The 22,206-nt window shown below is 43.2% G+C and overlaps 1 protein-coding gene across 5 annotated transcripts in view; it reads right to left on the reverse strand.

The window, feature by feature from the left end:
- anchor (integral membrane protein GPR155 homolog anchor) overlaps positions 1-22,206 on the reverse strand; it is a 98,125-nt gene that overhangs the window by 25,100 nt on the left and 50,819 nt on the right. For all 5 annotated transcript variants that reach the window (XR_011394751.1, XM_053800278.2, XM_053800279.2 and 2 more), the window contains 5 exons: positions 12,013-12,210; positions 8,365-8,486; positions 7,668-7,833; positions 1,159-1,314; positions 856-955 (listed from right to left, as the gene is read on the reverse strand). Coding sequence is in view for 4 of the 5 variants with exons in the window: in XM_053800278.2 (XP_053656253.1) it covers positions 856-955; positions 1,159-1,314; positions 7,668-7,833; positions 8,365-8,486; positions 12,013-12,210 (742 nt within the window). In the remaining variant the exon portion in view is untranslated. The remainder of the gene's footprint in view (positions 1-855; positions 956-1,158; positions 1,315-7,667; positions 7,834-8,364; positions 8,487-12,012; positions 12,211-22,206) is intronic.

Consider the following 22,206-nt stretch of genomic DNA (forward strand, 5'->3'; position numbering starts at 1 on the left):
CCTTGAGTCTGGGCCTGGATGGCAAAACATCTACAATAGAAAAATGACAGGATGGATAATGAGAACCTTCAAAACTAGGGATGCCAAGCCCATGATGACACTCTTCAGGTCACTTGTTCTATCTAGGCTGGAATATTGCTGCACTCTAACAGCACCTTTCAAGGCAGGTGAAATTGCCGACCTAGAAAATGTACAGAGAACTTTCACGGCGCGCATAACGGAGATAAAACACCTCAATTACTGGGAGCGCTTGAGGTTTCTAAACCTGTATTCCCTGGAACGCAGGAGGGAGAGATACATGATTATATACACCTGGAAAATCCTAGAGGGACTAGTACCGAACTTGCACACGAAAATCACTCACTACGAAAGCAAAAGACTTGGCAGACGATGCACCATCCCCCCAATGAAAAGCAGGGGTGTCACTAGCACGTTAAGAGACCATACAATAAGTGTCAGGGGCCCGAGACTGTTCAACTGCCTCCCAGCACACATAAGGGGGATTACCAACAGACCCCTAGCAGTCTTCAAGCTGGCACTGGACAAGCACCTAAAGTCAGTTCCTGATCAGCCGGGCTGTGGCTCGTACGTTGGTTTGCGTGCAGCCAGCAGCAACAGCCTGGTTGATCAGGCGCTGATCCACCAGGAGGCCTGGTCACAGACCGGGCCGCGGGGGCGTTGACCCCCGAAACTCTCTCCAGGTAAACTCTCCAGATACCCAGATGTTGCACATGTGTCTAATTTTCATCTTGGAAAAGTGCCAGACACTTGAAGTGGGCTTACCTCAACAATCAACACCTTGGGACAGTGCAGGACACACAGTAATAAAGTGCCAGACACTTGAAGTGGACTTACCTAGACAAGCAACACCTTGAGACAGTGCCAGACACATAGTAATAAAGTGAGGCACTTTATTCCACTTGCGACTAAGACAAAACACTGCCAGCACCCACGACTGTCAAAAATAAACCAATTATAACAATTATATATTATTATATTATACCAAGAATATATTAAAGCCAGGATACATTAAAGACAGGATATTAAAGCCAGGATACATTAAAGACAGGATATATTAAAGCCAGGATACATTAAAGACAGGATATATTAAAGCAAGAATATATTATAGCCAGGATAAATTTTGTCAGTGTCACGTACCGTGCAAATAAGACCCAGGATGCTGACATTAAAGAGGACAGACTCCAGCTCCTGGACATAGTCCATGGGGTTGATCTTGACCAGAGTCACCATCTTGGCTGAGACAAACATCAGTGGCGCTGACAGGAAGGTACACGCCACCATGGCACTTGCTACCTGGAAAAACACCTCTGTTTTGAGTTTTTGTTGATTAATTGGCCGTTTTGGGCGATTCAGAAAATAGAACAGTTTTAAGATTATTCACTCTATTACCAACTTGCTAGAGGCACCAAGAGGAAGGTACACACCACCACCATGGCGTTTGCTACCTGTGGAAAACACCATTTTTTTTTTTTTAGTTTTTATTGACACGTCAGCTATTTTCGGCAACCCAAAAAAGAAGAAACAGCTTTATCAATCACTCCATCACTGTCTGGCCAGAGGTGTTCCCTGGCCAATGCTAGGCCAGTAGGCCTCCTGCAGTGCTGATATAGTTGTCACTACAGTAAAGGATTATGTTTATATATATATAATACTCCTAGGTAGTAGGTTGGTAGACAGCAACCGCCCAGGGAGGTACTACCGTCCTGCCAAGTGAGTGTAAAACGTAAGCCTGTAATTGTTTTACACGATGGTAGGATTGCTGGTGTTTTTTCTGTCTCATAAACATGCAAGGTTTCAGGTACGTCTTGCTACTTCTGCTTACACTTAGGTCACACTACACATACATGTACAAGCATATGTATACACACCCCTCTGGGTTTTCTTCTATTTTCTTACTAGCTCTTGTTCTTGTTTATTTCCTCTTATCTCCATGGGGAAGTGGAACAGAATTCTTCCTCCGTAAGCTATGCGTGTTGTAAGAGGCGACTAAAATGCCAGGAGCAAGGGGCTAGTAACCCCTTCTCCTGTATATATTACTAAATATGAAAGGAGAAACTTTTGTTTTTCCTTTTGGGCCACCCCACCTCGGTGGGATACGGCTGGTGTGTTGAAAGAAAGAAATATATAATACTGTTCTAGGTAGTAGGTTGGTAGACAGCAACCGCCCAGGGAGGTACTACCGTCCTGCCAAGTGAGTGTAAAACTGAAGCCTGTAATTATTTTACATGATGGTAGGATTGCTGGTGTCTTTTGTCTGTCTCATGAACATGCAAGGTTTCAGGTACATCTTGCTACTTCTATTTACACTTAGGTCACTCTACACATACATGTACAAGCATATATATACACAACCCTTTGGGTTTTCTTCTATTTTCTTTCTAGTTCTTGTTCTTGTTTATTTCCTCTTACCTCCATGGGGAAGTTGAACAGAATTCTTCCTCCGTAAGCCATGTGTGTTGTAAGAGGCAACTAAAATGCCGGGAGCAAGGGGCTAGTAACCCCTTCTCCTGTATATATTACTAAATGTAAAAGGAGAAACTTTCGTTTTTCCTTTTGGGCCACCCCGCCTCGGTGGGATACGGCTGGTGTGTTGAAAGAAAGAAAGATATAATACTGTATATATATTGTATTCTGAGCACCTCTGCAAAAACAGTGATTATGTGTGATTGAGGTGAAAGTGTTGAATGATGAAAGTACTTTCTTTTTGGGGATTTTCCTTCTTTTTGGGTCACCCTGCCTCTGTGGGAGACAGCCAACTTGTTAAAAAAAATACACACACACACACACACACACACACACACACACACACACACACACACACACACACACACACACACACACACACACACACAAACACACAAACACACACACACATACACACACAGGAGAAAGGGTTACTAGGTTGGTAGACAGCAACCACCCAGGGAGGTACTACCGTCCTGCCAGGTGAGCTTAAAACGAAAACTTGTAATTGTTTACATAATGGTAGGATTGCTGGTGTCTTTTTTCTCTCATAAATATGCAAGATTTCAGGTACATCTTGCTACTTCTACTTACACTTAGGTCACACTACACATACATGTACAAGCATATATACACACCCCTCTGGGCTTTCTTTTATTTTCTTACTAGTTCTTGTTCTTGTTTATTTCCTCTTACCTCCGTAAGCCATGCGTGCTGTAAGAGGCGACTAAAATGCCGGGAGCAAGGGGTTAGTAACCCCTTCTCTTGTATAAATTACTAAATTTAAAAAGAGAAACTTTCGTTTTTCCTTTAAGGCCACACTGCCTTGGTGGGATACGGCCGGTTTGTTAAAAAAAATATATATCTTTCTTTCAACACACCGGCCGTATCCCACCGAGGCGGGGTGGCCGAAAAGGAAAAACGAAAGTTTCTCCTTTTGCATTTAGTAATACGTATATACAGGAGAAGAGGTTACTAGCCCCTTGCTCCCGGCATTTTAGTCGCCTCTTACAGCAACCACCCAGGGAGGTACTACCGTCCTGCCAAGTGAGTGTAAAACGTAAGCCTGTAATTGTTTTACATGATGGTAGGATTGCTGGTGTCTTTTGTCTGTCTCATAAATATGCAAGATTACAGGTACGTCTTGCTACTTCTACTTACACTTAGGTCACACTACACATACATGGACACGTTTATTTATACACACTCATCTGAGTTTTCTTTGATTTTATCTTAATAGTTCTTGGTCTTATTACTTTTCCTTTTATATCCATGGGGAAGTGGAATAAGAATCTTTCCTCCGTAAGCCATGCGTGTTGTAAAAGTCAACTAAAATGCCGGGAACAATGGGCTAGTAACCCCTTTTCCTGTAAAGATTACTAAAAAGAATAAGAAGAAGAAAATTGTCAAAGTGGGAAGTCTGAATGTGCGTGGATGTTGTGCAAATGATAAGAAAGAGATGATTGTGGATGTTATGAATGAGAAGAAACTGGATGTCCTGGCTTTAAGTGAAACAAAGCTGAAGGGGGTGGGAGAGTTTCAATGGAGAGGAATAAATGGGATTAGGTCAGGGGTTTCAAATAGAGTTAGAGCTAAAGAAGGAGTAGCAATAATGTTGAAGGATAAGCTATGGCAGGAAAAGAGGGACTACAAATGTATAAATTCAAGGATTATGTGGAGTAAAATAAAGATTGGATGTGAAAAGTGGGTTATAGTAAGCGTGTATGCACCTGGAGAAGAGAGAAGTGTAGAGGAGAGAGAGAGATTCTGGGAAATGTTGAGTGAATGCGTGGGGAGTTTTGAATCAAGTGTGAGAGTAATGGTGGTTGGGGATTTCAATGCTAAAGTGGGTAAAAATGTTATGGAGGGAGTAGTAGGTAATTTTGGGGTGCCAGGGGTAAATGTAAATGGGGAGCCTTTAATTGAGCTATGTGTAGAAAGAAATTTGGTAATAAGTAATACATATTTTATGAAAAAGAGGATAAATAAATATACAAGGTATGATGTAGCACGTAATGAAAGTAGTTTGTTAGATTATGTATTGGTGGATAAAAGGTTGATGGGTAGGCTCCAGGATGTACATGTTTATAGAGGGGCAACTGATATATCGGATCATTATTTAGTTGTAGCTACAGTTAGAGTAAGAGGTAGATGGGAAAAGAGGAAGGTGGCAACAACAAGTAAGAGGGAGGTGAAAGTGTATAAACTAAGGGAGGAGGAAGTTAGGGCGAGATATAAGCGACTATTGGCAGAAAGGTGGGCTAGTGCAAAGATGAGTAGTGGGGGGGTTGAAGAGGGTTGGAATAGTTTTAAAAATGCAGTATTAGAATGTGGGGCAGAAGTTTGTGGTTATAGGAGGGTGGGGGCAGGAGGAAAGAGGAGTGATTGGTGGAATGATGAAGTAAAGGGTGTGATAAAAGAGAAAAAGGTAGCTTACGAGAGGTTTTTACAAAGCAGAAGTGCTATAAGAAGAGCAGAGTATATGGAGAGTAAAAGAAAGGTGAAGAGAGTGGTGAGAGAGTGCAAAAGGAGAGCAGATGAAAGAGTGGGAGAGGCACTGTCAAGAAATTTTAATGAAAATAAGAAAAAATTTTGGAGTGAGTTAAACAAGTTAAGAAAGCCTAGGGAAAGTATGGATTTGTCAGTTAAAAACAGAGTAGGGGAGTTAGTAGATGGGGAGAGGGAGGTATTAGGTAGATGGCGAGAATATTTTGAGGAACTTTTAAATGTTAAGGAAGAAAGGGAGGCGTTAATTTCATGCACTGGCCAGGGAGGTATACCATCTTTTAGGAGTGAAGAAGAGCAGACTGTAAGTGTGGTGGAGGTACGTGAGGCATTACGTAAAATGAAAGGGGGTAAAGCAGCTGGAACTGATGGGATCATGACAGAAATGTTAAAAGCAGGGGGGGATATAGTGTTGGAGTGGTTGGTACTTTTGTTTAATAAATGTTTGAAAGAGGGGAAGGTACCTAGGGATTGGCGGAGAGCATGTATAGTCCCTTTATATAAAGGGAAAGGGGACAAAAGAGATTGTAAAAATTATAGAGGAATAAGTTTACTGAGTATACCAGGAAAAGTATACGGTAGGGTTATAATTGAAAGAATTAGAGGTAAGACAGAATGTAGAATTGCAGACGAACAAGGAGGTTTCAGAGTGGGTAGGGGATGTGTAGATCAAGTGTTTACATTGAAGCATATATGTGAACAGTATTTAGATAAAGGTAGGGAAGTTTTTATTGCATTTATGGATTTAGAAAAGGCATATGATAGAGTGGATAGAGGAGCAATGTGGCAGATGTTGCAAGTATATGGAATAGGTGGTAAGTTAATAAATGCTGTAAAGAGCTTTTATGAGGATAGTGAGGCTCAGGTTAGGGTGTGTAGAAAAGAGGGAGAATACTTCCCGGTAAAAGTAGGTCTTAGACAGGGATGTGTGATGTCACCATGGTTGTTTAATATATTTATAGATGGGGTTGTAAAAGAAGTAAATGCTAGGGTGTTCGGGAGAGGGGTGGGATTAAATTATGGGGAATCAAATTCAAAATGGGAATTGACACAGTTACTTTTTGCTGATGATACTGTGCTTATGGGAGATTCTAAAGAAAAATTGCAAAGGTTAGTGGATGAGTTTGAGAATGTGTGTAAAGGTAGAAAGTTGAAAGTGAACATAGAAAAGAGTAAGGTGATGAGGGTATCAAATGATTTAGATAAAGAAAAATTGGATATCAAATTGGGGAGGAGGAGTATGGAAGAAGTGAATGTTTTCAGATACTTGGGAGTTGACGTGTCGGCGGATGGATTTATGAAGGATGAGGTTAATCATAGAATTGATGAGGGAAAAAAGGCGAGTGGTGCGTTGAGGTATATGTGGAGTCAAAAAACGTTATCTATGGAGGCAAAGAAGGGAATGTATGAAAGTATAGTAGTACCAACACTCTTATATGGATGTGAAGCTTGGGTGGTAAATGCAGCAGCGAGGAGACGGTTGGAGGCAGTGGAGATGTCCTGTCTAAGGGCAATGTGTGGTGTAAATATTATGCAGAAAATTCGGAGTGTGGAAATTAGGAGAAGGTGTGGAGTTAATAAAAGCATTAGTCAGAGGGCAGAAGAGGGGTTGTTGAGGTGGTTTGGTCATTTAGAGAGAATGGATCAAAGTAGAATGACATGGAAAGCATATAAATCTATAGGGGAAGGAAAGAGGGGTAGGGGTCGTCCTCGAAAGGGTTGGAAAGAGGGGGTAAAGGAGGTTTTGTGGGTGAGGGGCTTGGACTTCCAGCAAGCGTGCATGAGCGTGTTAGATAGGAGTGAATGGAGACGAATGATACTTGGGACCTGACGATCTGTTGGAGTGTGAGCAGGGTAATATTTAGTGAAGGGATTCAGGGAAACCGGTTATTTTCATATAGTCGGACTTGAGTCCTGGAAATGGGAAGTACAATGCCTGCACTTTAAAGGAGGGGTTTGGGATATTGGCAGTTTGGAGGGATATGTTGTGTATCTCTATACGTATATGCTTCTAAACTGTTATATTCTGAGCACCTCTGCAAAAGCAGTGATAATGTGTGAGTGTGGTGAAAGTGTTGAATGATGATGAAAGTATTTTCTTTTTGGGGATTTTCTTTCTTTTTTTGGGTCACCCTGCCTCGGTGGGAGACGACCGACTTGTTGAAAAAAAAAAAAAAAAAAAAAATATACAGTATATATATATAAATTTTATCTGGTCATTGTCCTCTATGGCAGGGTGATTCAAGTATAGAGGAAACACATTTACCATCATTCGTTAAGTTGCTGTCTGGTTAAAGTGTGCTGGTGTGAGTACAAGGACTGTACTCCCACCTCCAGGACTCCTTCAGAGTACAGGCACTGTACTTCCTACCTCCAGAACTCCTTCAGAGTACAGGCACTACTTCCTACCTCTTGGAGTTTTTCAGAGTACAGGCACTGTACATCCTACCTTCAGGACTCCTTCAGAGTACAGGCACTGTACTTCCTACCTCCAGAACTCCTTCAGAGTACAAGCACTGTACTTCCACCTAAAGAACTGTAACATCCTCACTCATCCTTCAGAGTACAGGCACTGTACTTCTTACCTCCAGAACTACTTCAGAGTATAGGCACTGTACTTCCTACCTCCAGGACTCCTCCAGAGTACAGCCACTGTACTTCCCACCTCCAGGACTCACCAGATCAACAGCAATATTATATTGCGATGCGAAGACGAAGACACCAGGAGCCGTAGGGAAGGTGCCGTACAGGAAGCCATAATTACTGAAGTCTGCTGTCTCATTGGCGTCATTCCCGGGGTGAAGAAGTCCGACGATCAACCGTGTCGTCAATGGAAGGAACAGCCTAGGGCGGAATGACTACTGTAAGTCATTTATAAATATAGGTGGGCCTCAATTTGTGCCAAAAATGAATTCTGGGAATTGGTTGAATTTTTTAAATTTACGCGATTTAAATTATTGACCTTTGTGTAAGTGGTATGTGTAATTGGTATGTGTAGTTGCTATGTGTAGTTGCTATGTGTAGTTGCTATGTGTAGTTGCTATGTGTAGTTGCTATGTGTAGTTGCTATGTGTAGTTGCTATGTGTAGTTGCTATGTGTAGTTGCTATGTGTAGTTGCTATGTGTAGTTGCTATGTGTAGTTGCTATGTGTAGTTGCTATGTGTAGTTGCTATGTGTAGTTGCTATGTGTAGTTGCTATGTGTAGTTGCTATGTGTAGTTGCTATGTGTAGTTGCTATGTGTAGTTATGTGTAGGTGCTATGTGTAGCTCCTATGTCTATGCTATTTTATTACATATCACTACATTTTGCATACTTCAGAGAAGAAATACAGTATTGTATATTGTGTAACTGATCTATAACCTGAGTCACTCACGTTTTGGTAGCTATGAGGATGCTAGGAATGACCAGACCAGAGCCCCGGAGGGTTTGGACCTTGCCGACCATCCGTAGACCTAGGAGAAATAGGGCCGCTGCGGAAAAAGCCTGTCCGAACACCTGCAACAGAGGACTGTGGTCTATCATCGTTGATGTGGTGACCTTGTGTCTTCACAAGATGGTCACCGGGGGTCAGCAACTTACTGTGGGGTCACAATGAACCCCCATCGTAACTTGAAAAATGTAAGTTGTCAATGTAGTAAGTTGAAAAATGTAAGTTGAAAATGTAGTAAGTTGAAAAATGTAAGTTGTCAATGTAGTAAGTTGAAAAATGTAAGTTGAAAATGTAGTAAGTTGAAAAATGTAAGTTTTCAATGTAGTAAGTTGAAAAATGTAAGTTGAAAATGTAGTAAGTTGAAAAATGTAAGTTGAAAATGTAGTAAGTTGAAAAATGTAAGTTGAAAATGTAGTAAGTTGAAAAATGTAAGTTGAAAATGTAGTAAGTTGAAAAATGTAAGTTTTAAATACAGTGGACCCCCGGTTAACGATATTTTTTCACTCCAGAAGTATGTTCAGGTGCCAGTACTGACCAAATTTGTTCCCATAAGAAATATTGTGAAGTAGATTAGTCCATTTCAGACCCCCAAACATACACGTACAAATGCACTTACATAAATACACTTACATAATTGGTTGCATTGGGAGCTGATCGTTATGCGGGGGTCCACTGTATTATAAGTCTAAAATATTGTAAATCTAAAATATTGAAATATTAAGTCTAAAATATCATAAGTCTAAGAAATCCTAATTCTAAAAAACCCTTAGTCTAAAATATCCTAAGTCTAAAAAATCCTAAGTCTAAAATATCCTAGGTCTAAAATATCCTAAATCTAAAATATCCTAAATCTAAAATATCCTAAATCTAAAATATCCTAAGTCTAAAATATCCTAAGTCTAAAATACCCTAAGTCTAAAATATCCTAAGTCTAAAATATCCTAAGTCTAAAATACCCTAAGTCTAAAATATCCTAAGTCTAACCATTGTAAGTTGAGGACCACCTGTACTCTGCAAGGGAGTACTTGTCTGTAATGGAGTACCTGTACTCTGTAATGGAGTACTTGTACTCTGTAATGGAGTACCTGTACTCTGTAATGGAGTACCTGTACTCTATAATGGAGTACCTGTACTCTGTAATGGAGTACTTGTACTCTGTAATGGAGTACCTGTACTCTATAATGGAGTACCTGTACTCTGTAATGGAGTACCTGTACTCTGTAATGGAGTACTTGTACTCTGTAATGGAGTACCTGTACTCTATAATGGAGTACCTGTACTCTGTAATGGAGTACTTGTACTCTGTAATGGAGTACCTGTACTCTGTAATGGAGTACCTGTACTCTATAATGGAGTACCTGTACTCTGTAATGGAGTACTTGTACTCTGTAATGGAGTACCTGTACTCTGTAATGGAGTACCTGTACTCTATAATGGAGTACCTGTACTCTGTAATGGAGTACTTGTACTCTGTAATGGAGTACCTGTACTCTGTAATGGAGTACTTGTACTCTGTAATGGAGTACCTGTACTCTGTAATGGAGTACCTGTACTCTATAATGGAGTACTTGTACTCTATAATGGAGTACCTGTACTCTGTAATGGAGTACTTGTACTCTGTAATGGAGTACCTGTACTCTGTAATGGAGTACCTGTACTCTATAATGGAGTACCTGTACTCTATAATGGAGTACCTGTACTCTGTAATGGAGTACTTGTACTCTGTAATGGAGTACTTGTACTCTGTAATGGAGTACTTGTACTCTGTAATGGAGTACTTGTACTCTGTAATGGAGTACTTGTACTCTGTAATGGAGTACTTGTACTCTGTAATGGAGTACTTGTACTCTGTAATGGAGTACTTGTACTCTGTAATGGAGTACTTGTACTCTGTAATGAAGTACTTGTACTCTGTAATGGAGTACTTGTACTCTGTAATGGAGTACCTGTACTCTGTAATGGAGTACTTGTACTCTGTAATGGAGTACTTGTACTCTGTAATGGAGTACTTGTACTCTGTAATGGAGTACTTGTACTCTGTAATGGAGTACTTGTACTCTGTAATGGAGTACTTGTACTCTGTAATGGAGTACTTGTCTGTAATGGAGTACCTGTACTCTGTAATGGAGTACTTGTACTCTGTAATGGAGTACCTGTACTCTGTAATGGAGTACCTGTACTCTATAATGGAGTACCTGTACTCTGTAATGGAGTACTTGTACCCTGTAATGGAGTACTTGTACTCTGTAATGGAGTACCTGTACTCTATAATGGAGTACCTGTACTCTACTTGTACTCTGTAATGGAGTACCTGTACTCTGTAATGGAGTACCTGTACTCTATAATGGAGTACCTGTACTCTGTAATGGAGTACTTGTACTCTGTAATGGAGTACCTGTACTCTGTAATAGAGTACTTGTACTCTGTAATGGAGTACCTGTACTCTGTAATGGAGTACCTGTACTCTATAATGGAGTACTTGTACTCTATAATGGAGTACCTGTACTCTGTAATGGAGTACTTGTACTCTGTAATGGAGTACCTGTACTCTGTAATGGAGTACCTGTACTCTATAATGGAGTACCTGTACTCTATAATGGAGTACCTGTACTCTGTAATGGAGTACCTGTACTCTGTAATGGAGTACTTGTACTCTGTAATGGAGTACTTGTACTCTGTAATGGAGTACTTGTACTCTGTAATGGAGTACTTGTACTCTGTAATGGAGTACTTGTACTCTGTAATGGAGTACTTGTACTCTGTAATGGAGTACTTGTACTCTGTAATGGAGTACTTGTACTCTGTAATGAAGTACTTGTACTCTGTAATGGAGTACTTGTACTCTGTAATGGAGTACTTGTACTCTGTAATGGAGTACTTGTACTCTGTAATGGAGTACTTGTACTCTGTAATGGAGTACTTGTACTCTGTAATGGAGTACTTGTACTCTGTAATGGAGTACTTGTACTCTGTAATGGAGTACTTGTACTCTGTAATGGAGTACCTGTACTCTGTAATGGAGTACTTGTACTCTGTAATGGAGTACTTGTACTCTGTAATGGAGTACTTGTACTCTGTAATGGAGTACTTGTACTCTGTAATGGAGTACTTGTACTCTGTAATGGAGTACTTGTACTCTGTAATGAAGTACTTGTACTCTGTAATGGAGTACTTGTACTCTGTAATGGAGTACCTGTACTCTGTAATGGAGTACCTGTACTCTGTAATGGAGTACTTGTACTCTGTAATGGAGTACTTGTACTCTGTAATGGAGTACTTGTACTCTGTAATGGAGTACTTGTACTCTGTAATGGAGTACTTGTACTCTGTAATGGAGTACTTGTACTCTGTAATGGAGTACTTGTACTCTGTAATGGAGTACTTGTACTCTGTAATGGAGTACTTGTACTCTGTAATGGAGTACTTGTACTCTGTAATGGAGTACTTGTACTCTGTAATGGAGTACCTGTACTCTGTAATGGAGTACTTGTACTCTGTAATGGAGTACAGATAAAAAAACAAAAAGTAAATCCTCATAATATCTTAATAAACCTCTTCTGTCTAAGATTAATAATTAATAAGGCTACGCACCTTTAAGACGCCCTCCAAAATGTTTGGGAGTTTGTGATTGAAAATAAAGTTACCCATGATACCCAGGGTGGTCATGAGTACTATGGGGTTGAGCAGCACATCTCGAAGAATCTGAAGACACAGACGACATCTGCCCTCGCTTGAGGATGAGGCGCCTTCATCGCCATCATTTTGGCTATGTTTACGTCGTTTCCCAACCTGCGGTACATAGAAGGATCTGTAATGTTCAGATCTATATATTTTAACGTACAGATCTCTACATTTTAAAATTCGGGTCTCTATTTCACTGTACGGATCTGTATTTTAATGTAAGGATCTCTACATTTCAATATAAGAATCTCCACGTTTCGATGTCCGGACCTCCACATTTCAATTTACAACCACTTGAAACACGGTACTATATACAGTGGACCCCCGGTTTACAATATTATTTCATTCCAGAAGTATGTTCAGGTGCCATTACTGAACGAATTTGTTCCCATAAGGAATATTGTGAATTAGATTAGCCCATTTCAGACCCCCAAACATACACGTACAAACGCACTTACATAAATACACTTACATATTTGGTCGCATTGGGAGCTGATCCTAAAGCGGGGGTCCACTGTATAAGCAGTCAACTAGTCACTGCCTTATTAATGTTAAGTTTGGGTGGCCCGTGGCCTGGTAGGTAAAGCTCTGGCTTTACATAGTAAGGGTCCGGGTTTGATTCCCATCAGTAAAATAGGTACCTGGGTGTTGGTGGACTGGTGTGGGTCGCATCCTGGGATAAAATTGACCTAATTTGCAAGAAATGCTCTTCATAACAAGGGGCTTTCTATATAATAGTATGTCGTTGGTGACAGCTATGGTCTGTATACCTTGTACATGTTATTTATTATTTATTATCACACTGGCCGATTCCCACCAAGGCAGGGTGGCCTGAAAAAGAAAAACTTTCACCATCATTCACTCCATCACTGTCTTGCCAGAAGGGTGCTTTACACTACAGTTTTTAACCTGCAACATTAACACCCCTCCTTCAGAGTGCAGGCACTGTACTTCCCATCTCCAGGACTCAAGTCCGGCCTGCCGGTTTCCCTGAACCCCTTCATAAATGTTACTTTGCTCTCACTCCAACAGCACGTCAAGTATTAAAAACCATTTGTCTCCATTTACTTCTATCAAACACGCTCAAGCATGCCTGCTGGAAGTCCAAGCCCCTCGGGCACAAAACCTCCTTTACCCCCTCCCTCCAACCTTTCCTAGGCCGACCCCTACCCCGCCTTCCTTCCACTACATACTGATACACTCTTGAAGTCACTCTGTTTCACTCCATTCTCTCTACATGTCCGAACCACCTCAACAACCCTTCCTCAGCCCTCTGGACAACAGTTTTGGTAATCCCGCACCTCCTCCTAACTTCCAAACTACGAATTCTCTGCATTATATTCACACCACACATTGCCCTCAGACATGACATTTCCACTGCCTCCAGCCTTCTCCTCGCTGCAACATTCATCACCCATGCTTCACACCCATATAAGAGTGTTGGTAAAACTATACTCTCATACATTCCCATCTTTGCCTCCAAGGACAAAGTTCTTTGTCTCCACAGACTCCTAAGTGCACCACTCACCCTTTTCCCCTCATCAAATCTATGATTCAACTCATCTTTCATAGACCCATCCGCTGACACGTCCACTCCCAAATATCTGAATACATTCACCTCCTCCATACTCTCTCCCTCCAATCTGATATCCAATCTTTCATCACCTAATCTTTTTGTTATCCTCATAACCTTACTCTTTCCTGTATTCACTTTTAATTTTCTTCTTTTGCACACCCTACCAAATTCATGCACCAATCTCTGCAACTTCTCTTCAGAATCTCCCAAGAGCACAGTGTCATCAGCAAAGAGCAACTGTGACAACTCCCACTTTGTGTGATTCTTTATCTTTTAACTCCACGCCTCTTGCCAAGACCCTCGCATTTACTTCTCTTACAACCCCATCTATAAATATATTAAACAACCACGGTGACATCACACATCCTTGTCTAAAGCCTACTTTTACTGGGAAATAATTTCCCTCTTTCCTACATACTCTAACTTGAGCCTCACTATCCTCGTAAAAACTCTTCACTGCTTTCAGTAACCTACCTCCTACACCATACACCTGCAACATCTGCTACATTGCCCCCCTATCCACCCTGTCATACGCCTTTTCCAAATCCATAAATGCCACAAAGACCTCTTTAGCCTTATCTAAATACTGTTCACTTATATGTTTCACTGTAAACACCTGGTCCACACACCCCCTACCTTTCCTAAGGCCTCCTTGTTCATCTGCTTTCCTATTCTCCATCTTAGTCTAAATTCTTTCAATAATAACTCTACCATACACTTTACCAGGTATACTCAACAGACTTATCCCCCTATAATTTTTGCACTCTCTTTTGTCCCCTTTGCCTTTATACAAAGGAACTATGCATGCTCTCTGCCAATCCCTAGGTACCTTACCCTCTTCCATACATTTATTAAATAATTGCACCAACCACTCCAAAACTATATCCCCACCTGCTTTTAACATTTCTATCTTTATCCCATCAATCCCGGCTGCCTTACCCCCTTTCATTTTACCTACTGCCTCACGAACTTCCCCCACACTCACAACTGGCTCTTCCTCACTCCTACAAGATGTTATTCCTCCTTGCCCTATACACGAAATCACAGCTTCCCTATCTTCATCAACATTTAACAATTCCTCAAAATATTCCCTCCATCTTAGCAATACATCTAACTCTCCATTTAATAACTCTCCTCTCCTATTTTTAACTGACAAATCCATTTGTTCTCTAGGCTTCCTTAACTTGTTAATCTCACTCCAAAACTTTTTCTTATTTTCAACAAAATTTGTTGATAACATCTCACCCACTCTCTCATTTGCTCTCTTTTTACATTGCTTCACCACTCTCTTAACCTCTCTCTTTTTCTCCCTATACTCTTCCCTCCTTGCATCACTTCTACTTTATAAAAAATTCTCATATGCTAACTTTTTCTCCCTTACTACTCTCTTCACATCATCATTCCACCAATCGCTCCTCTTCCCTCCCGCACCCACTTTCCTGTAACCACAAACTTCTGCTGAACACTCTAACACTACATTTTTAAACCTACCCCATACCTCTTCGATCCCATTGCCTATGTTCTCATTAGCCCATCTATCCTCCAATAGCTGTTTATATCTTTCCCTAACTGCCTCCTCTTTTAGTTTATAAACCTTCACCTCTCTCTTCCCTGATGCTTCTATTCTCTTTGTATCCCATATACCTTTTACTCTCAGTGTAGCTACAAATAGAAAGTGATCTGATATATCTGTGGCCCCTCTATAAACATGTACATCCTGAAGTCTACTCAACAGTCTTTTATCTACCAATACATAATCCAACAAACTACTGTCATTTCGCCCTACATCATATCTTGTATACTTATTTATCCTCTTTTTCTTAAAATATGTATTACCTATAACTAAACCCCTTTCTATATGTACTTGTAGAAATAAAGATCTTCTTTGAACGCACCAACCTACTACCACAGGATGGTAGTAGGTTGGTGCACCAACCTTCTACCACAAGATGGTACTACCTCCCTGGGTGGTTGTTGTCTACCAACCTACTACCACAGGATGGTAGTACCTCCCTGGGTGGTTGTTGTCTACCAACCTACTACCACAGGATAGTAGTACCTCCCTGGGTGGTTGTTGTCTACCAACCTACTACCACAGGATGGTAGTACCTCCCTGGGTGGTTGTTGTCTACCAACCTACTACCACAGGATGGTAGTACCTCCCTGGGTGGTTGTTGTCTACCAACCTACTACCACAGGATGGTAGTACCTCCCTGGGTGGTTGTTGTCTACCAACCTACTACCACAGGATGGTAGTACCTTCCTGGGTGTTTGTTGTCTACCAACCTACTACCACAGGATGGTAGTACCTCCCTGGGTGGTTGTTGTCTACCAACCTACTACCACAGGATGGTAGTACCTCCCTGGGTGGTTGTTGTCTACCAACCTACTACCACAGGATGGTAGTACCTCCCTGGGTGGTTGTTGTCTACCAACCTACTACCACAGGATGGTAGTACCTCCCTGGGTGGTGGTTGTCTACCAACCTACTACCACAGGATGGTAGTACCTCCCTGGGTGGTTGTTGTCTACCAACCTACTACCACAGGATGGTAGTACCTCCCTGGGTGGTTGTTGTCTACCAACCTACTACCACAGGATGGTAGTACCTCCCTGGGTGGTTGTTGTCTACCAACCTACTACCACAGGATGGTAGTACCTTCCTGGGTGGTTGTTGTCTACCAACCTACTACCACAGGATGGTAGTACCTCCCTGGGTGGTTGTCTACCAACCTACTACCACAGGATGGTAGTGCCTCCCTGGGTGGTTGCTGTCTACCAACCTACTACCAAAGGATGGTAGTACCTCCCTGGGTGGTTGTTGTCTACCAACCTACTACCACAGGATGATAGTACCTCCCTGGATGGTTGTTGTCTACCAACCTACTACCACAGGATGGTAGTACCTCCCTGGGTGGTTGTCTACCAACCTACTACCACAGGATGGTAGCACCTTCCTGGGTGGTTGTTGTCTACCAACCTACTACCACAGGATGGTACTAGCTCCCTGGGTGGCTGTTGTCTACCAACCTACTACCACAGGATGGTATTACCTCCCTGGGTGGTTGTGGTCTACCAACCTACTACCACAGGATGATAGTACCTCCCTGGGTGGTTGTTGTCTACCAACCTACTAACACAGGACGGTAGTACCTCCCTGGGTGGTTGTTGTCTACCAACCTACTACCACAGGATGGTAGTACCTCCCTGGGTGGTTGTCTACCAACCTACTACCACAGGATGGTAGTACCTCCCTGGGTGGTTGTTGTCTACCAACCTACTACCACAGGATGGTAGTACCTCCCTGGGTGGTTGTCTACCAACCTACTACCACAGGATGGTACTACCTCCCTGGGTGGTTGTTGTCTACCAACCTACCACAAGATGGTACTACCTCCCTGGGTGGTTGTCTACCAACCTACTACCACAGGATGGTAGTACCTCCCTGGGTGGTTGTTGTCTACCAACCTACTACCACAGGATGGTACTACCTCCCTGGGTGGTTGTTGTCTACCAACCTACTACCACAGGACAGTAGTACCTCCCTGGGTGGTTGTTGTCTGCCAACCTACTACCACAGGATGGTACTACCTCCTTGGGTGGTTGTTGTCTACCAACCTACTACCACAGGACGGTAGTACCTCCCTGGGTGGTTGTTGTCTAGCAACCTACTATAACAGGATGGTAGTACCTCCCTGGGTGGTTGCTGTCTACCAACCTACCACAGGATGGTAGTACCTCCCTGGGTGGTTGTTGTCTACCAACCTACTACCACACGATGGTAGTACCTCCCTGGGTGGTTGTTGTCTACCAACCTACTACCACAGGATGGTAGTACCTCCCTGGGTGGTTGTTGTCTCCCAACCTACTACCACAGGATGGTAGTACCTCCCTGGGTGGTTGCTGTCTACCAACCTACTACCACAGGATGGTAGTACCTCCCTGGGTGGTTGTTGTCTACCAACCTACTACCACAGGATGGTAGTACCTCCCTGGGTGGTTGTCTACCAACCAACTACCACAGGATGGTAGTACCTCCCTGGGTGGTTGTCTACCAACCTACTACCACAGGATGGTAGTACCTCCCTGGGTGGTTGTTGTCTACCAACCTACTACCACAGGATGGTAGTACCTCCCTGGGTGGTTGTCTACCAACCTACTACCACAGGATGGTACTACCTCCCTGGGTGGTTGTTGTCTACCAACCTACCACAAGATGGTACTACCTCCCTGGGTGGTTGTCTACCAACCTACTACCACAGGATGGTAGTACCTCCCTGGGTGGTTGTTGTCTACCAACCTACTACCACAGGATGGTACTACCTCCCTGGGTGGTTGTTGTCTACCAACCTACTACCACAGGACAGTAGTACCTCCCTGGGTGGTTGTTGTCTGCCAACCTACTACCACAGGATGGTACTACCTCCTTGGGTGGTTGTTGTCTACCAACCTACTACCACAGGACGGTAGTACCTCCCTGGGTGGTTGTTGTCTAGCAACCTACTATAACAGGATGGTAGTACCTCCCTGGGTGGTTGCTGTCTACCAACCTACCACAGGATGGTAGTACCTCCCTGGGTGGTTGTTGTCTACCAACCTACTACCACACGATGGTAGTACCTCCCTGGGTGGTTGTTGTCTACCAACCTACTACCACAGGATGGTAGTACCTCCCTGGGTGGTTGTTGTCTCCCAACCTACTACCACAGGATGGTAGTACCTCCCTGGGTGGTTGCTGTCTACCAACCTACTACCACAGGATGGTAGTACCTCCCTGGGTGGTTGTTGTCTACCAACCTACTACCACAGGATGGTAGTACCTCCCTGGGTGGTTGTCTACCAACCAACTACCACAGGATGGTAGTACCTCCCTGGGTGGTTGTCTACCAACCTACTACCACAGGATGGTAGTACCTCCCTGGGTGGTTGTCTACCAACCTACTACCACAGGATGGTAGTACCTCCCTGGGTGGTTGTTGTCTACCAACCTACTACCACAGGACAGTAATACCTCCCTGGGTGGTTGTTGTCTACCAACCTACTACCACAGGATGGTAGTACCTCCCTGGGTGGTTGTTGTCTACCAACCTACTACCACAGGATGGTAGTACCTCTCTGGGTGGTTGTTGTATACCAACCTACTATCACAGGATGGTAGTACCTCCCTGGGTGGTTGCTGTCAACCAACCTACTACCACAGGATGGTAGTACCTTCCTGGGTGGTTGTTGTCTACCAACCTACTACCACAGGATAGTAGTACCTCCCTGGGTGGTTGTTGTCTACCAACCTACTACCAGAGGACAGTAGTACCTCCCTGGGTGGTTTTTGTCTACCAACCTACTACCACAGGATGGTAATACCTCCCTGGGTGGTTGTTGTCTACCAACCTACTACCACAGGATGGTAGTACCTCCCTGGGTGGTTGCTGTCTACCAACCTACTACCACAGGATGGTAGTACCTCCCTGGGTGGTTGTCTACCAACCTACTACCACAGGATGGTAGTGCCTCCCTGGGTGGATGCTGTCTACCAACCTACTACCACAGGATGGTAGTACCTCCCTGGGTGGTTGTTGTCTACCAACCTACTACCACAGGACGGTAGTACCTCCCTGGGTGGTTGTTGTCTACCAATCTACTACCACAGGATGGTAGTACCTCCCTGGGTGGTTGCCGTTTACCAACCTACTACGACAGGATGGTAGTACCTCCCTGGGTGGTTGTTGTCTACCAACCTACTACCACAGGATGGTAGTACTTCCCTGGGTGGTTGCTGTCTACCAACCTACTACCACAGGATGGTAGTACCTCCCTGGGTGGTTGTTGTCTACCAACCTACTACCACAGGATGGTAGTGCCTCCCTGGGTGGTTGCTGTCTACCAACCTACTACCACAGGATGGTAGTACCTCCCTGGGTGGTTGTTGTCTACCAACCTACTACCACAGGACGGTAGTACCTCCCTGGGTGGTTGTTGTCTACCAATCTACTACCACAGGATGGTAGTACCTCCCTGGGTGGTTGCTGTCTACCAACCTACTACGACAGGATGGTTGTACCTCCCTGGGTGGTTGTTGTCTACCAACCTACTACCACAGGATTGTAGTACCTCCCTGGGTGGTTGCTGTCTACCAACCTACTACCACAGGATGGTAGTACCTCCCTGGGTGGTTGTTGTCTACCAACCTACTACCACAGGACAGGAGTACCTCCCTGGGTGGTTGTTGTCTACCAACCTACTACCACAGGATGGTAGTACCTCCCTGGGTGGTTGTTGTCTACCAACCTACTACCACAGGATTGTAGTACCTCCCTGGGTGGTTGCTGTCTACCAACCTACTACCACAGGATGGTAGTACCTCCCTGGGTGGTTGTTGTCTACCAACCTACTACCACAGGACAGGAGTACCTCCCTGGGTGGTTGTTGTCTACCAACCTACTACCACAGGATGGTAGTACCTCCCTGGGTGGTTGTTGTCTACCAACCTACTACCACAGGATGGTAGTACCTCCCTGGGTGGTTGTTGTCTACCAACCTACTACCACAGGACAGTATTACCTCCCTGGGTGGTTTATGTCTACCAACCTACTACCACAGGATGGTAGTACCTCCCTGAGTGATTGCTGTCTACCAACCTACTACCACAGGACGGTATTACCTCCCTGGGTGGTTTATGTCTACCAACCTACTACCACAGGATGGTAGTACCTCCCTGAGTGATTGCTGTCTACCAACCTACTACCACAGGATGGTAGTACCTCTTTGAGTGATTGCTGTCTACCAACCTACTACCACAGGATGGTAGTACCTCCCTGAGTGATTGCTGTCTACCAACCTACTACCACAGGATGGTAGTACCTCCCTGAGTGATTGCTGTCTACCAACCTACTACCACAGGATGGTAGTACCTCCCTGAGTGGTTGTCTACCAACCTACTACCACAGGATGGTAGTACCTCCCTGAGTGGTTGTCTACCAACCTACTACCACAGGATGGTAGTACCTCCCTGGGTGGTTGTTGTCTACCAACCTACTACCACAGGATGGTAGTACCTTCCTGGGTGGTTGTTGTCTACCAACCTACTACCACAGGACGGTAGTACCTCCCTGAGTGGTTGTCTACCAACCTACTACCACAGGATGGTAGTACCTCCCTGAGTGGTTGTCTACCAACCTACTACCACAGGATGGTAGTACCTCCCTGGGTGGTTGTTGTCTACCAACCTACTACCACAGGATGGTAGTACCTTCCTGGGTGGTTGTTGTCTACCAACCTACTACCACAGGACGGTAGTACCTCCCTGAGTGGTTGTCTACCAACCTACTACCACAGGATGGTAGTACCTCCCTGAGTGGTTGTCTACCAACCTACTACCACAGGATGGTAGTACCTCCCTGAGTGGTTGTCTACCAACCTACTACCTAGCAGAAATCAAGATACAGTGGACCCCCGGTTTACGATATTATTTCATTCCAGAAGTATGTTCAGGTGCCAGTACTGACTGAATTTGTTCCCATAAGGAATATTGTGAATTAGATTAGTCCATTTCAGACCCCCAAACATACACGTACATTCTTATGTTCTTATGACATTCCTCAGGTCACGTGCGTCACATCTCACTCTCCGCCTATATATATAATGTCTTTCTACCTCTGTATGTTAGAAGTGATCAAGGTCCCAGGACCGAAACGTTTTCTAATAAATATGTTATAGTGTTTGCTTACGTGTCTTTCTAAACCAACTTGTCGGTATTTATTACCAAGGTTTATACCACGTACAAACGCACTTACATAAATACACTTTCATAATTGGTCGCATTGGGAGCTGATCATAAAGCGGCGGTCCACTGTATTACTAGTATTATTATTACTGAGTTAGTCACAAGTCTGCAGGAAATGCTCTGCATATTACGGGGCTTCCTGCACATTCACCCAAATGTCATTCACCTTTGTACAAACATTGTATCATGCTGAGATAAAGAATTTTTATCTTAATCTGCTGTGTGCTGGTTATTTGTTCAATTCTATTCAATTTTTATTTCTTTGCAAAGGTTACATGTGTAATTTACATTCTATAAATTGTTAAGCACAAAGAAAATCACTAACATGCCTGAGTATTTCAGGCAGACTCATCCTAATGCTTACACTACCATTTATACCTATATACTAGTTTATAATACTTGTCATCATTCAGTCACTGAAATGGAAGAAGACCGAAGATACCACTCTGTGGGACACCTAACTTAATCTTCTGAGTTTGTCCTCATGTGGGTCATTAGTGGACATGTTCAGTATTCTAAAGACTGAATGCACTACATTTTCTAAATTAGAATAATAAGGAAAGGAAATGTATGGGAAGTTATGCAAGAGACGTGTGTTTGGGAAAGAAGATATTACTATAATAATGGAGGATTAGTCTGTTAGTGGCTATTTATGTGCTTATGAATACAGCCTCTCCACACTTAACGATGGGGGTTCCATTTCTAAGAGTAGGTTGGTAAGCGAACTGATCGTTATCTGGAGTTTATC

This window comes from Cherax quadricarinatus, chromosome 97 (genome assembly GCF_038502225.1).
Source record: "Cherax quadricarinatus isolate ZL_2023a chromosome 97, ASM3850222v1, whole genome shotgun sequence".
Lineage (NCBI taxonomy): Eukaryota > Metazoa > Arthropoda > Malacostraca > Decapoda > Parastacidae > Cherax > Cherax quadricarinatus.